Here is a 16,107-nt window from a genome sequence, read left to right as displayed (position 1 = left end):
TTGGTGATTCGTAGAGTTAGCTGAACCTATTTTATTAATATTGTGCTTTAAATACTCATTTTTTATTTTTTATAGTTTTTTTCTTCCAGTTTTCCTGAAATACAATTGACATACAGCTCTGTATAACTTTAAGGTAAACAGCATAATGATTTGACTTACAAACATCATGAAATGATTACCACAACAAGTTTAGTGAACATCTATCATCTCATATGGATACAAAATCAAAGAAAAAGAAAAAAAATGTTTTCCTTGTAATGAGAACTTCTTAGGATTCACTCTCTTAACAACTTTCATATATAACATACAGCAGTGTTAATTACATTTACATTTACATTTATTAATGTTATACATGACATCCCTGGTACTTATTTACCTTATAACTGCAAGTTTGTACATTTTGACCACCTTCATCCAATTCCCCTTCCCCCACATGCCCCATCTCTGGTAACCACAAACCCGATCTCTGTTTCTATGAGTTTGTTTGTTTTTGAAGTATAATGACCTACAACACTGTGTTAGCTCCTGGTATACAACACAGTGATTCCATATTTCTATACATTTCAAAACGATCACCACGCTCAGTCCAGTTATTATGTTACCACACAAAGGTATTGCATAATTATGGACCACATTCCCCATACTTCATACCCATAACTCATTTATTTTGTAAACAGAAGTCTGTACCTCTTAATCACCCTCACCTATTTCTCTCCTCCCCTCACCCCCACCCCTCTGGCAACCACCTGTTTGTTCTCTGTAGAAACGATTCTGTTTCTGTTTTGTTTATTCATGTTTATTCATGTTTTATTTTTAGATTTCACACATAAGTGAAATAATACAGCATTTGTCTTTCTCTGACTTATTTCACTTAGCATAATATCCTCTGGGTTTTCACTTAGCATAATATCCTCTGGCTGCAAATGGCAAGGTTTCATTCCTTTTTATGGCTGAGTAATATTCCATTGTATATATGTACCACATCCTCTTTATCCATTCATCTACTGATGGGCACTTAGGTTGCTTTCATATCTTAACTACTGTAAATAATGCTGCAGTGAATAGAGGGGTGCATAATCTTTTAGAATTTTCTTTGGATAAATACGCAGGAGTGGCATTACTGGTTCTATTGTAGTTCTATTTTTAATTTTTTAAGGAATCTCAATACTGTTTTCCATAGTGTTTGTACCAATTTACATTCCTACTCATTTTTAAATTCAATAAGTAGCTTCCATTTTTCACGAAAATGGGATTACTTTACCATAAACTTACCGTGATTTTCTCTTTTATCTAAAGAAACTGTGTGCACATATATATATGACTTCATTTTTTCTCTTTCTACCACTTGAGTATCTAATGTCAAAGACTTCTTCAAGGCCAGAACTTCATATGTAATAAATAAAGAACCTCTTAAAAAGAAACAAAAAATTCATCATAAATATATGATCTAAATATAACACAGGAGCCACTCTTTTTTATTAAGCTTTTTGTAGAACTTTTTCTTTCTTTTTTATTGGGAAATATAACGTATATACAGTAATGTGCATATAACATACATTATACATATATACGTATAAATGTATACACACATTTCAGCTTACAAATAATAATATATAGCTGCAATACCATACCCAGGCAAAAAAACCCAAAATATTAACAGTACCCAGAAGCCCACAGTGCATCCCTCTCTGATTCTAACCCACTCTCTCATCTCTATAGCTAACTATTATTCTGGGTCTTATTATAGTAATATCCTTGCTGTTCTTTATAGTTCACCACCTAAACATGAACCTTTAAACAACGGGGCTTAGTTTTGTCTGTCTGTGAACTTCACAGGAATGGAATCACACTGTATGTATTCTTTAGTTCACCTTCTGTTTGTGAGATGCATCCATGTTGTTACATGTATCTGGAGTTCATGCATTTATATTTTCATATGGTATGTGATTCATCCATTGTATAGCTATACTACAACTTATTTATCCGTTCTACCACAGATGGGCAATTTAGGGAATTTCTATCGATAGTCTGAGTCTATTACAAATAATACTGTTACACATTGTATACATCTACACTGTATGCATGTGTATATGTTCCTCTAGGATACATATCTAGAAGTAAAATTACAGACTTTCTGAAAGTATATATATTGTTCAACTTTACTAGGTAATGCAAAACTGGTTTTTTTTTAAAGATTAGCCAATTTGTACTCCTTATTACCAGCATATGAAAATTTCTCCTCTCCTAAGAGTTATACCTAAAATCAAATATTAAAAGTGAAATACAGGGGATGCAGTGGTGTCGCAGTGGTTAAGAATCTGTCTGCCAATGCAGGGGACATGGGTTCGAACCCTGGTCTGGGAAAATCCCACATACTGCGGGGCAAGTAAGCCCGTGTGCCACAACTACTGAGCCTGTGCTCTAGAGCCCACGAGCCACAGCTACTGAAGGCCGTGTGCCTAGAGCCCGTGCTCCACAACAGGAGAAGTCATCGCAATAAGAAGCCCCACGCACGGCAAGGAAGAGTAGCCCCCGTTCGCCGCAACTAGAGAAAGCCTGTGCGCAGCAAAGAAGACCCAACGCAGCCAAAAATAAATATATAAATTTATTTTTTTTAAAAAGTGAAATACAGGGAATTCCTGTATTACTGCAGTGTAATTCCGTGCAGTGGTTAAGACCCCGCACTTTCACTGCCAAGGGCCTGGGTTCAACCCTGTTTGGGGAATTAAAATCCTGTTAGCTGCATGATGCAGCCAAAAAAAAAAAAAAAAAAGAAAACTGGAAATAAAAAAAGTGAAATACAATGTTGTGTATCCTAAAATGAAGGATTTTTCCCCTAATCAGATTGACCTACACTAAATCCAGACACAAAGGCTGCACTCTGTCTGGATTCACAACTTAGAAACAACAGTTTTATGAAGTCTTTTTCTGAGCTTCCCACGCTAAAGCAAAAGCAAGTAAGACAGAAAGGCCAGACACTGGCCAGTACCAGAAGAATAGAGAGAAAGCTCTCAAGAATCATCACCTCTCCTGGGGAATCTATCTGAGCAGCCAAAAAGAACAAATCTATTCAGTATTTTTATCATGCTTTCCATGAAAAACAAAATTCTTTACCAGAAATTGTGATTAATTTTCACTATATTCCTGAATATAACTGTGATATAAACAAAGAAATTGCATTATAGAAAATAATATACATTTATCTTTTGCCTGGAATGAGTCAAAGGAAAAAATCATCTAAATATGTTTTGTCTTACAATGTCATGGAGAAATGTACGTATTTGGATAAAATGCCAAATATATCTCCTTTATCATTTTAGCATCTAAGAGTTGATTTTATATTTATACTAATGAGAAAGAATATTATTAACAAAAACACTAGAACAGTATTAGACATAAACTTTACATATATATCCCCCGCCACCCCCCCCCCAAAAAAAAGGAAAGAAAAGAGAATGAAAAATAACGATTTTGGGGAAGATAGTCACTCCATTCACTAAGCAGGTGCCTCTGAAACAGCCTGAGACGAGAGTGTTAATCTATTGGTTTTCTCAGTCAACCTCAACTTCCTTTCATAAGAGCTTTATGGTGACCTAAAGGGTGTTCAAAAGTAATTCTGACTATAGTTGATTTTTACCTTCTTCACCCTCTTTATAACCTAACACAAGATGTGATTTTAGGTGTGTGAAAGCTAATTAGTGAGTGCCTGCTCTGTACATGCCAAGTGCTTCCCTCAGAGAAACAGTGCCAGGTGGGTAGAATCCCCATCGTACACCTCGATCCAAGAGAAAACACTCCTCAGGAGTTAGAGTAACTGGATCAAGACAACACTGAAGTGGTAGAACCAGTGATTAACCAGTGATGAATCCACATGTTTACAGATTCCAAAATCTATACCCTTTCACTGCCCCATGCTACCTGTAAATCACTTCCACTGAGATTTCAAACAGTAGTATCATAAAGCCAGTTAATATTTCACAGTTGACACTTACCCTAAAATAAGTGATCCAGTAAACTTTATTATATTTCCTTCAAAAAGAAAGGGAAAAAAAAAGTCAATGTGATGAATATCAATTGGAAAAATTGATATTTTTCCATTAATATAATCATTTACTATCAACACATGGCTTCCTATTCCCAGATACAAAAAATGAACCAATAAGCACTGAGTCCAAAATATAATCTATATTTCATACTAATTCTCCCCTTCCTCCACCTCTTCTTACTCTGCCATCCTCCGCACTAAATCAGTAAGAAACTCTCGTTTTGCTGCACTACTGATACTGCCAGGCCTAAAGTGCTTTCACTGAATGCAATGTCCAGGGAGCTAACTGTCCTGAATTTTTTTAGTTCACAACCAGTTAATTTTAAATAAAGGAATGGGAAGAATTTTCCATATCACTACCTAAGACTATATTAAGGGATTATGTTTGTGAAGTGGGACACAAAATGATTCTTCCCAAAGAAATTATGTTATAATTGGTGGTTAAGTGCCATATATAGGTAGTCCCATTTAAAACATAGGTTAGGGACTTCCCTGGTGGTCCAGTGGTTAAGACTTCTCCTTCCAATGCAGGGGGTGTGGGTTTGATCCCTGTTCGGGGAGTTAAGATCCCACATGCCTCGCAGCCAAAAAATCAAAACATAAAACAGAAGCAATACTATAACAAATTCAATAAAGACTTTAAAAATGGTCCACATCAAAAAAATCTTTAAAAAAAATATAGGTTACATCCTACAAGTTTATTTATAAATTTTTTGTTTGGAACTTGGAAAACATTTTTTTTAATATTAAAAAAAAAATGTGCTAGTGGCAGACACAGCTAGCTGCCTATTCAATACAACATAAGCCCCTTAATTCTTACTAACACAACCTGATTACTATCTAAAGATACTCAAATTTCTTTACTACCTAAAGATATTCAAAGATACCTGATTACTACCTAAAGACTCCTCTGCAGCTAGGGCTGGCTGTGCAACACAGCCATAGCCAATATATATATACACATATATATATAGATGTAATACATCTATATAAACATATAGATATAGATGGAAGTCTATAGGGAGAGATCCCTCCCCAAATAAAAAGACAAAGCCTCATAACATGGCTTTTGGTCTTTCTGCCTTCTTGATGTCCTGGGATTCAGCAACAACTTGTGACCATGAGGACAATAAGATAATAGAGCAGGAAGACGAGAGAATTGCTAAACTGTGGTTCCTGCCCTAAACTGTCTCCATCTTGACTTCCTGTTATGTAAGAAAAATGAAAACCTTACTAATTTAAGCCATTATAGTCTAGTTTCTGTTATATGTACTGAACACAATGTTAACTAATATATTACCCATGATGGTGAGGGACTGCAGGCAGCCCATGAATATCTATGTAACCTATAATTTGTTGGATGTATAGAGGTAGGTAGCCCTTTGTTCAGACCTTCAACTTATGCTGCCAAGAACACATTTCTCCTCCCTACTGAGGGATAAGGAACTTTCCTCCATCAACTTCCCTATGCATCAGCCAAGGGAGATGGAAATTCCTCCCAAACTCTAGGACCCAGTGGTTCCATAACAGGAAAGAGGACAGTTCCAGAAAATCTGCAGGGGTTAGATCGAAAGTTGTGACACACAGAGCTTCTTGACTGTGCAACCCCTCTGGGACCTTTTTCATCCCAAGATGGCTTCCTGGACTTCCCTGGGAGCAGCCAGTTTATTCCCTCTTATACTGCTGCCATCTGTTTCTTCTTACTAGGATGTTTCTTTTTCACTAAGCCCTGGAAACAGAATACAGACTCACAGTCTTTTCTCGTACCCCAAAGTGTATTTACTACTCTTGAGTGTGTTTTGCTAGAAATGATGAGAGAAGAAAAGCTCCCTTCTCTGTCCCACTCCTCTTTTTATTTTTAAAATACAAAATCACAGAATTTTCTAGATGAAAAGGGTCTATCCTAAAAACTGATCTTTCTTAACGATCAAAAGGAAGCTCCATGAGGACAGAGACTTCATCTTATTCAATATTGTATCCTCAGGGCCTAGTAATAGTACCTGGCACATAGTAGAATGAATGAAAGATGGCCTAGGCCAATATTCTCATTTTACAAATAAAGATTAGTAATAAGTAATGTAAATAAAGATTTACAAATAAAGACAGTAGATTAGTGCTAGATCCTAAGTTCCTGTAGGGCAAGCAAAACATCTTCCTGGTTCACCACTGAATTCGCAGAACCTAATACATGTGCCTGGCACCATGTTTTACAGAAGCTTAATGAAGCTTAATAAATGGCTGCTGAATAAGAATGCAGTGACACTTGAGTTTAAAAGAATGAGTATGAATCTGACCGGAAACATAGGGCAGGGAGAAGATTCCCAAGAAAAAGGAGTATGCATGGCTCTGAGCGTACAAATTTGGGGTGAACCTTTAGTACAGAAAAGACAAACAACTTTGAGATTTATCATGGATTAAATAAGTTTTTGTGGACAACCCTGGAAACTTAACCACAATTCTATCACTGTTTCTACAAGAAGATATTGTTGTTTAAACTGTACTCACTGACATCTCTCCAGTGTGTGGTGCTTTTTGGCGGAGGAGTTGAGGTTCCCATTCTTCTGCAACAGATGATGCAATAAGCAGCCAGGGACATTCTGTGTGCTTAGAACAATTATAACACATTTAATTTAGCATGTAATTAAAAACATTTCTCTTAACTATAAGAACATGTCATAATCACAGTAGACTGCCCACAGAGTTAGATTTTTCAAGACCTGGAAAAAAAGTTTTCAATTAAAGAAAAAAATTTCTCCCTTAAAATTTTAAAGCAGACTTATTAGAATAGTATTTTGCTAGTACCTCGATGATTATTCTTCAAACTGTGTCCAACTGTGAACAATGATTAGTAGGAAAAAGGAAAAGAGATTATTAATCAGAATATCAATATAGGAATCAAAAAAATTTTAATGCCTTCTAAAAATATATATATGCATATAGATAGATATATTTATCTTTAGTGACTGAAGTCCCTACAGAAATGAAAAGCAGCTCTGAATGGAAGATATACTTAGGACCCATAGAAGTGTTTAGCTTTTCTCCAACGCCTTCAAGATGGTACCCAACATTGTTTAAAATCTTTGAAATTTAATCGTTACTTGTTGGCATCCTGTCAAAGGAGATGTTGCCCAACTATTTAATCACTATCCTTTTGCTCAACTATTTCATCAACTGAGTAAAGATGGTCTAAATATGATGCGATGGTTTCTAGAACAACTCAGTATTCTAGAATCGTAGATTGTCTTTGGATGAGACGTTTCTTTCTTCTTTTTTCTTTTGCAATAAGAGAAAAGAAAGAAGATGCCTTGAGGAACTCATGTGAGAAATGGTCTTTGGTTTAATACATTAAAAACTTCTGGCAGCTTTACAGGGATTAAGGGGAAAACTGCTTGGTGTACATGTGTAAGAAAATCTGTTAGCAATAACACAAAATAAAAAGCTTAAACATTTTTTCTTGTAATTCTAGTACCTCAATTGATGACTAAGCAAACTAGTTTAGGCAACAGATAAACTTGTAAAGGTCACTGTTTTAAAGGTCATTGTATCTTATTTTCTCTCTGTTTAAAGGGTTGCTGCTACTTCTCTATGAGATACAGGATAATGGTAAAAATAATACAAAGACAGCAACAAAGTAGATGCTTATAAAACCAAGGCAGAATGCAATGTAAACTAAGAGTTTATGTATAGATTTTCATTTTACTTACTACATGAAAACTTTTGACTAAAACAAAAATGCAGAGCAAAAATCTACTGCTTCCTTCAATCCCGACACCTACTATGAAAGTGGTCAACTATAAAACATTATACGAATACTGTTTACCATTACTTCTCTGGCCTAAAAACCTTCACGGTATTAACTTAAACAAACCACCCGCCAGCAGGTTCCCCTCCCACCAAGTCCTGGATATGAATGAGTACAGTGGAAATACACTTCCTCATCTTATTTCCCTCTAGATTTCCTCAAATGACATCACTGGCTCTTTCAGCTTTTTCCAGAATAAACTAACTCTAACTCTCTTTCAACTCTCTCAGCGTCTTGACTATCTCCAGTTCACTGCTCTCCAGCCTCAACAAACCATCCATCCTTGCTTTCTGGGGGTGAGCATCCGTCCCATGGTTGTACTTCCTTCCCCACCCAGCCTCGACTCTGGGGTGCATCACTTCAACCTCTCTCTCTCTACCTGCTTCCTCAACATACCAGAGCCCTCCTCCTTCTACTATCCTGCAGCCCCAACCTGAAACATGTGTTTTCTCTGTTCTTACACTTGGACAGCCAAAATTGGGGGCAGGGGGACAAAAGGCAAATTGCGAGCCTGCTCTCAGAATGACTTTTGCTGTCCCTAATCAGTTCTCTTCTCATCCCCATGATGACTGCTCTAAACATCCACATACTCTGCCAAGCGTCCTACCCTACCTGCATCCTTTTCAAATGATCTTGTCTCTTATTTCACTCAGAAAATTAAGACTCTGAACTCCCTCAACTTCTGCCCCCATACCTACAAGCAGGGACTGATCCAGGTATTGAAGGAATCAACATTTATTCAAATAGTGGGGGAAGGGGAGGTTCCTTTAAAAAAAAAACCCACAAAACCACAAATATCAAATTAGGTACTAAAATGAAAGTGATTTAGAATGAGGAAAGATATCACAATAAATTACTAGAGTCTTAGAAATTTTGATACCTTTCTTCTGGGATTTCATTAGCTAATTTGTCAGTAATGCTTACATAGAAATACTCCAGGATTACACTCTGGTGTTCCTCCCTCCCTAAGACATTACAACTCCTAGTAACTCCTAGCACTCACAGGGGCCCATGCAAGTAAGGCACCCTCAAGCCTAACCTTTCTAATATCACAGGAAATCTACCCTGGCCGACTTTCATATCTTTATCTGCATCGCCTTTTCCAGATTCCAAATGGATTTTTATCTGCACTGTTCTTTCCTATTTCTGAGGAAAAGGTCTCATCCCTTTCTCGAAGGGAAATGTACCATCTATGTTCTACATATCATTTTTTCCCCTTCCATGTGGACCTTGACTCATTATCTATCTTTCTCTTCTTAATCTTCACACACTCCCTCCTCTCTATCAGCCCTTTCTACTCCTCCCCACTAAATACTGGATGTCCAATTTCTCCCATCAAAACACAAAAACAAACAATTGGAAAAAAAAAAGTAAACACTCGGTCTACCCAAGTGCCCTCCAGCTACTGCCACTTCTCTCACCTCCCTTTCCTAAGATTCTTTCCCCAGTGTGTCTTCCTCCAGCCCTGAAACAGCCCTCCCCAAGGTCACCAGTGACATCTTTGCTGCTAAATCCACTTTTCAGTCACCATCTTACTGTCTTTGTCTAAAGCATTTGACTACTCCCTCCTTGTCTCCTCTAGCTACTATGACACCTGGTTTTCTAGTTTGATTCCCCTATTACTGGCTGTTCCATCCCATTACTCATTCAACAAACAGTTATTCAGTTATTGAGCACCTACCACCTGTCAGGGATGGAAACCTGAGATGTGAATAAAGCAACACAACTCCCTGCTCTTACTGAGTTTACAGTTGTCTCTGCTGCCTCCACCCAGCCCTTAAATATTAGTGTTTCAGTGGGTTCCACCTGTGCTCTTCTTTTTTCCTCATGTTATATTCTCGTGCTAAGTAATTTCAGTGTTTTCATCACAAAGCTTTACCTGTAAGCTTTTGATTCCCAAGTCTCTATAACTAATTCAAGTCTCTCTGCTAAGCACATATATTCAACTGCCTAATGCACATTTGCACCTGGAAGCACCACAAACACCTAAAACCCAGGATGTCTAAAGTCAAATCATCATACTCTAGAAATCAAATATACCAAGACCATTTATTACTAAACCAGTTTCCCCATTGATCAGAAATGACTTTTCCCTACACCAAGGTCTAATCTACCTAGGGTCCATTTCTGGAGAATTTTGTTCCGCTAACACATTTGTCTAACCCTGCATCAATAATATAACGCCTTTCTTAATTCTTATACCTTTAAAATAAGCCTTGATAGGTTCTAGAGTGAGTACCCCTGCCCCCATTCTTTTCAGGATTACCTTAGCTATTGGCGATTTTTTTTTTGGGGCAATCTTTTACATTTTTTGCTTTTTTAAATTTTTAAATTTTATTTTACTTATTTTTTTATACAGCAGGTTCTCATTACTTATCCATTTTATACATATTAGTGTATATATGTCAATCCCAATCTCCCAATTCATCACACCACCACCACCACCACCCCCGCTGCTTTGCCCCTTGGTGTCCATACGTTTGTTCTCTGCAACTGTGTCTCAATTTCTGCCCTGCAAACCGGTTCATCTGTACCATTTTTCTAGGTTCTACATATATGCATTAATGTACGATAGTTGTTTTTCTCTTTCTGACTTACTTCACTCTGTATGACAGTCTCTAGATTCATCCACGACTCTACAAATGACCCAATTTCGTTCCTTTTTATGGTTGAGTACTATTCCACTGTATATATGTACCACATCTTCTTTACCCATTCGTCTGTCGATGGGCATTTAGGTTGCTTCCATGACCTGGTTATTGTAAATAGTGCTGCAATGAACATCAGGGTACATGTGTCTTTTTGAATTATGGTTTTCTCAGGGTATATGCCCAGTAGTGGGATTGCTGGGTCATATGGTAATTCTATTTTTAGTTTTTTAAGGAACCTCCATACTGTTCTCCATAGTGGCTGTATCCATTTACAGTCCCACCAACAGTGCAAGAGGGTTCCCTTTTCTCCACACTGTCTCCAGCATTTATTGTGTGTAGATTTTCTGATGATGGCCATTCTAACTGGTGTGAGGTGATACCTCACTGAAGTTTTGATTTGCATTTCTCTAATAATTACTGATGTTGAGCAGCTTTTCATCTGCTTCTTGGCCATCTGTATGTCTTCTTTGGAGAAAAGTCTATTTACATCTTCTGCCCATTTTCTGATTGGGTTGTTTGTTTTTTTTAATATTGAGCTGCATGAGTTGTTTATATATTTTGGAGATTAATCCTTTGTCCATTGATTCATTTGCAAATATTTTCTCCCATTCTGAGGGTTCTCTTTTCGTCTTGTTTGTAGTTTCCTTTGCTTTGCAAAAGCTTTTAAGTTTCATTAGGTCCCATTTGTTTATTTTTGTTTTTATTTCCATTACTCTAGGAGGTGGATCAAGAAAGATCCACCTGTGATTTATGTCAAAGAGTGTTCTTCCTATGTTTTCCTCTAAGAATTTTATAGTGTCTGGTCTTAACATTTAGGTCTTTAATCCATTTTGAGTGTATTTTTGTGTATGGTGTTAGGGAGAGTTCTAATTTCAATCTTTTACATGTAGCTGTCCAGTTTTCCCAGCACCACTTATTGAAGAGACTGTCTTTTCTCCATTGTATATCCTTGCCTTCTTTGTCATAGATTAGTTGACCATAGGTGTGTGGGTTCACTTCTGGGCTTTCTATCCTGTTCCATTGATCTATATTTCTGTTTTTGTGCCAGTACCATATTGTCTTGATTACTGTAGCTTTGTAGTATAGTCTGAAGTCAGGGAGTCTGATTCCTCCAGCTCCGTTTTTTTCCCTCAAGACTGCTTTGGCTATTCGGGGTCTTTTGTGTCTCCATACAAATTTTAAGATTTTTTGTTCTAGTTCTGGAAAAAATGCCATTGGTAATTTGATAGGGATTGCATTGAATCTCTAGATTGCTGTGGGTAGTATAGTCATTTTCACAGTATTGATTCTTCCAATCCAAGAACATGGAATACCTCTCCATCTGTTTGTATCATCTTTAATTTCTTTCATCAGTGTCTTATAGTTCTCTGCGTACAAGTCTTTTGTCTCTCTAGGTAGGTTTATTCTTTTTGTTGCAATGGTAAATAGAAGTGTTTCCTTAATTTCTCTTTCAGATTTTCCATCATCAGTGTATAGGAATACAAGAGATTTCTGTGCATTAATTTTGTATCCCGCAACTTTACGAAATTCACTGATTAGCTCTAGTAGTTTTCTGGTGGCATCTTTAGGATTCTCTATGTGTAGTATCATGTCATCTGCAAAGAGTGACAGCTTTACTTCTTCTTTTCCAATTTGTATTCCTTTAATTTCTTTTTCTTCTCTGACTGCTGTGGCTAGGACTTCCAAAACTACGTTGAATAATAGTGGTGAGAGTGGACATCCTTGTCTCGTTCCTGATCTGAGAGGAAATGCTTTCAGTTTTTCACCATTGAGAATGATGTTTGCTGTGGGTTTGTCATATATGGCCTTTATTATGTTGAGGTAGGTTCCCTCTATGCCCACTTTCTGGAGAGTTTTTATCATAAATAGGTGTTGAATTTTGTCAAAAGCTTTTTCTGCATCTATTGAGATGATCATATGGTTTTTATTCTTCAATTTGTTAATATGGTGTATCACATTGATTGATTTGCATATACTGAAGAATCCTTGCATCCCTGGGATAAGTCCCACTTGATCATGGTGTCTGATCCTTTTAATGTGTTGTTGGATTCTGTTTGCTAGTATTTTGTTGAGGATTTTTGCATCCATATTCATCAGTGATATTGGTCTGTAATTTTCTGTTTTTGTAGTATCTTTGTCTGTTTTTGGTATCAGGGTGATGGTGGCCTCATAGAATGAGTTTGGGAGTGTTCCTTCCTCTGCAATTTTTGGAAGAGTTTGAGAAGGATGGGTGTTAACTCTTCTCTAAATGTTTGACAGAATTCACCTGTGAAGCCAACTGGTCCTGGACTTTTGTTTGTTGGAAGATTTTTAATCACAGTTTCAATTTCATTACTTGTGATTGGTCTGTTCATATTTTCTATTTCTTCCTGCTTCAGTCTTGGAAGGTTATACCTTTCTAAGAATTTGTCCATTTCTTCCAGTTTGTCCATTTTATTGGCATAGAGTTGCTTGTCGTCGTCTCTTAGGATGCTTTGTATTTCTGTGGTGTCTGTTGTAACTTCTCCTTTTTCATTTCTAATTTATTGATTTGAGTCCTCTCCCTATTTTTTTTGATGAGTCTGGGTAATGGTTTATCAACTTTGCTTATCTTCTCAAAGAACAAGCCTTTAGTTTTATTGATTTTTGGTATTGTTTTCTTTGCTTCTATTTCATTTATTTCTGCTCTGATTTTTATGATTTCTTTCCTTCTGCTAACTTCGGGTTTTGATTGTTCTTTTTTCTCTAGTTCCTTTAGGTGAAAGATTAGATTGTTTATTTGAGATTTTACTTGTTTCTTGAGGTAGGCTTGTATTGCTATAAACTTCCCTCTTACAACTGCTTTTGTTGCATCCCATAGGTTTTGGATCATCGTGTTTTCATTGTCATTTGTCTCTAGGTATTTTTTGATTTCCTTTTTGATTTCTTCAGTGATCTCTTGGTTATTTAGTAACGTATTGTTTAGCCTCCATGTGTTTGTGTTTTTTACATTTTTTTCCCTGTAATTGATTTCTAATCTCATAGCACTGTGGTCAGAAAAGATGCTTGATATGATTTCAATTTTCTTAAATTCAATGAGGCTTGATTTGTGACCCAAGATGTGATCTATCCTGGAGAATGTTCCATGTGCACTTGAGAAGAAAGTGTAATCTGCTGTTTTGGGATGGAATGTCCTATGAATATCAACTAAATCTATCTCGTCTATTATGTCATATAAAGCTTGTGTTTCCCTATTAATTTTCTGTTTGGATGATCTGTCCATTGGTGTAAGTGAGGTGTTAAAGTCCCCCACTATTATTGTGTTACTGTCGATTTCCTCTTTTATAGCTCTTAGCAGTTGCCTTATGAATTGAGGTGCTCCTGTTGGGTGCATATATATTTATAATTGTTGTATCTTCTTCATGGATTGATCCCTTGATCATTATGTAGTGTCCTTCCTTGCCTCTTGTAACATTCTTTACTTTAAAGTCTATTTTATCTGATATGTGTATTGCTACTCCAGCTTTCTTTTGATCTCCATTTGCAAGGAATATCTTTTTCCATCCCCTCACTTTCAGTCTGTATGTGTCCCTAGGTCTGAAGTGGGTCTCTTGTTGACAGCATATATAGGGTCTTGTTTGTGTATCCATTCAGCGAGCCTGTGTCTTTTGGTTGGAGCATTTAATCCACTCACGTTTAAGGTAATTATCGATATGTATGTTCCTATTACCATTTTCTTCATTGTTATGGGTTTGTTTTTGTAGGTCCTTTTCTTCTCTTGTGTTTCCTGCCTAGAGAAGTTCCTTTAGCATTTGTTGTAGAGCTGGTTTGGTGGTGCTGAATTCTCTTAGCTTTTGCTTGTCTGTAAAGCTTTTGATTTCTCCATCAAATCTGAATGATATCCTTGCTGGGTAGAGTAATCTTGGTTGTAGGTTCTTCCCTTTCATCACTTTAAATATGTCATGCCACTCCCTTCTGGTTTGTAGAGTTTCTGCTGAGAAATCAGCTGTTAACCTTATGGGAGTTCCCTTGTACGTTATTTGTTGGTTTTCCCTTGCTGCTTTCAGTAATTTTTCTTTGTCTTTAATTTTTGCCAATTTGATTACTATGTGTCTCGGCGTGTTTCTCTTTGGGTTTATCCTGTATGGGACTCTCTGCGCTTCCTGGACTTGGGTGGCTATTTCCTTTCCCATGTTAGGGAATTTTTCAACTATAATCTCTTCAATTATTTTCTCGGGTCCTTTCTCTCTTCTCCTTCTGCAACCCCTATAATACGAATGTTGTTGCATTTAATGTTGTCCCAGAGGTCTCTTAGGCTGTCTTCATTTCTTTTCATTGTTTTTTCTTTATTCTGTTCCGTGGCAGTGAATTCCACCATTCTGTCTTCCAGGTCACTTATCCATTCTTCTGCCTCAGTTATTCTGCTATTGATTCCATCTAGTGTAGTTTTCATTTCGGTTATTGTATTGTTCATCTCTGTTTGTTTTTTAATTCTTCTAGGTCTCTGTTAAACATTTCTTGCATCTTCTCAATATTTCCCTTCATTCTTTTTCCGAGGTCCTGGATCATCTTCACTATCATTATTCTGAATTCTTTTCCTGGAAGGTTGCCTATCTCCACTTCATTTAGTTGTTTTTCTGGGGTTTCATCTTGTTCCTTCATCTGGTACATAGCCCTCTGCCTTTTCATCTTGTCTATCTTTCTGTGAATGTGTTTTTTGTTCCACAGGCTGCAGGATTGTAGTTCTTCTTGCTTCTGCTGTTTGCCCTCGCTACTGGGTTTTTTATTGGATCTGAATTGAATTTACAGATTAATTTGGGGGGAACTGGTATCATGTGGAGTGCTTCCATTCATGAAAAGTGTATCTTCAATTCTTCTTTTAGATCTTTTGTAATTTTCTCCACAAAGGTCATGCATGGTTTGTCTTTGTTTCTTCCTTTCATGGAAAATTTCAAATGTATACAAATAGAGACAGAATAATAAACTCAGCCCCATCACTCAGCTTCAAAAATTATCAACACATGGTCAATCTTGTTTCATCTATACCTGCTCTATCCAATAGAACTTCTGCATAATAGACATTTCCTATATCTGCACCACTAGTGTGAAAATATGCTAATGTGACTGAGGAACTGAAATTTCAGTCTTTTAAATTTTAATTAATTTTAATTTAAATACCCACATGGCTAGTGGCTATGGTACTGAACAGTGAAATCTATACTGTAACCCACATGCACTTTCCACCACCATAACGCTCAATTATTTTGAAGTAAATCCATAATGTCATGTAATATATAACCTGTAAATACTGTAGAATGTTACTGATAGTTAAAAAAAAATTAACCATCATTATGTCCCCCTTGAAACAAATTCCTTAGTATCATCAAATATCCAACGAATGTTTCAATTATTTCATAAACTTTTGTTTCGCACTATTGGTCTGTTAGAATTAGGATCTAAACAAGGTCCACATATTGCATTTGGTTGCTAATGTGCCTCTTTTTTAGAGTCACTTATTTTTACTTTTATTTTTATTTTATTTATTTATTTATTTGTTTGTTTATGGCTGCATTGGGTCTTCGTTGCTGTGTGCGGGCTTTCTCTAGTTGCGGCGAGTGGGTTCTACTCTTCCTTGTGGTGCGTGGGCTTCT

At 36.7% G+C, this 16,107-nt stretch overlaps 1 protein-coding gene across 4 annotated transcripts in view; it reads right to left on the bottom strand.

Moving 5' to 3' along the window:
* SERAC1 (serine active site containing 1) overlaps window positions 1-16,107 on the bottom strand; it is an 80,676-nt gene that overhangs the window by 37,129 nt on the left and 27,440 nt on the right. The window contains exons 2-4 of one of the 4 annotated variants that reach the window (XM_036871948.1): window positions 6,551-6,649; window positions 3,993-4,029; window positions 1,273-1,409 (exon numbers count right to left, since the gene is read on the bottom strand). In XM_036871948.1, the coding sequence (XP_036727843.1) occupies window positions 1,273-1,409; window positions 3,993-4,029; window positions 6,551-6,641 (265 nt within the window). In that variant the 5' untranslated portion in view covers window positions 6,642-6,649. The remainder of the gene's footprint in view (window positions 1-1,272; window positions 1,410-3,992; window positions 4,030-6,550; window positions 6,650-16,107) is intronic. The other 3 variants (XM_036871947.1, XM_036871950.1, XM_036871949.1) reach the window with 3 other exon arrangements.

This window comes from Balaenoptera musculus, chromosome 12 (genome assembly GCF_009873245.2).
Source record: "Balaenoptera musculus isolate JJ_BM4_2016_0621 chromosome 12, mBalMus1.pri.v3, whole genome shotgun sequence".
Classification (NCBI taxonomy): domain Eukaryota; kingdom Metazoa; phylum Chordata; class Mammalia; order Artiodactyla; family Balaenopteridae; genus Balaenoptera; species Balaenoptera musculus.
Note: the sequence above shows the minus strand (reverse complement) of the source record. Positions and strands in the feature narration are given on the sequence as shown.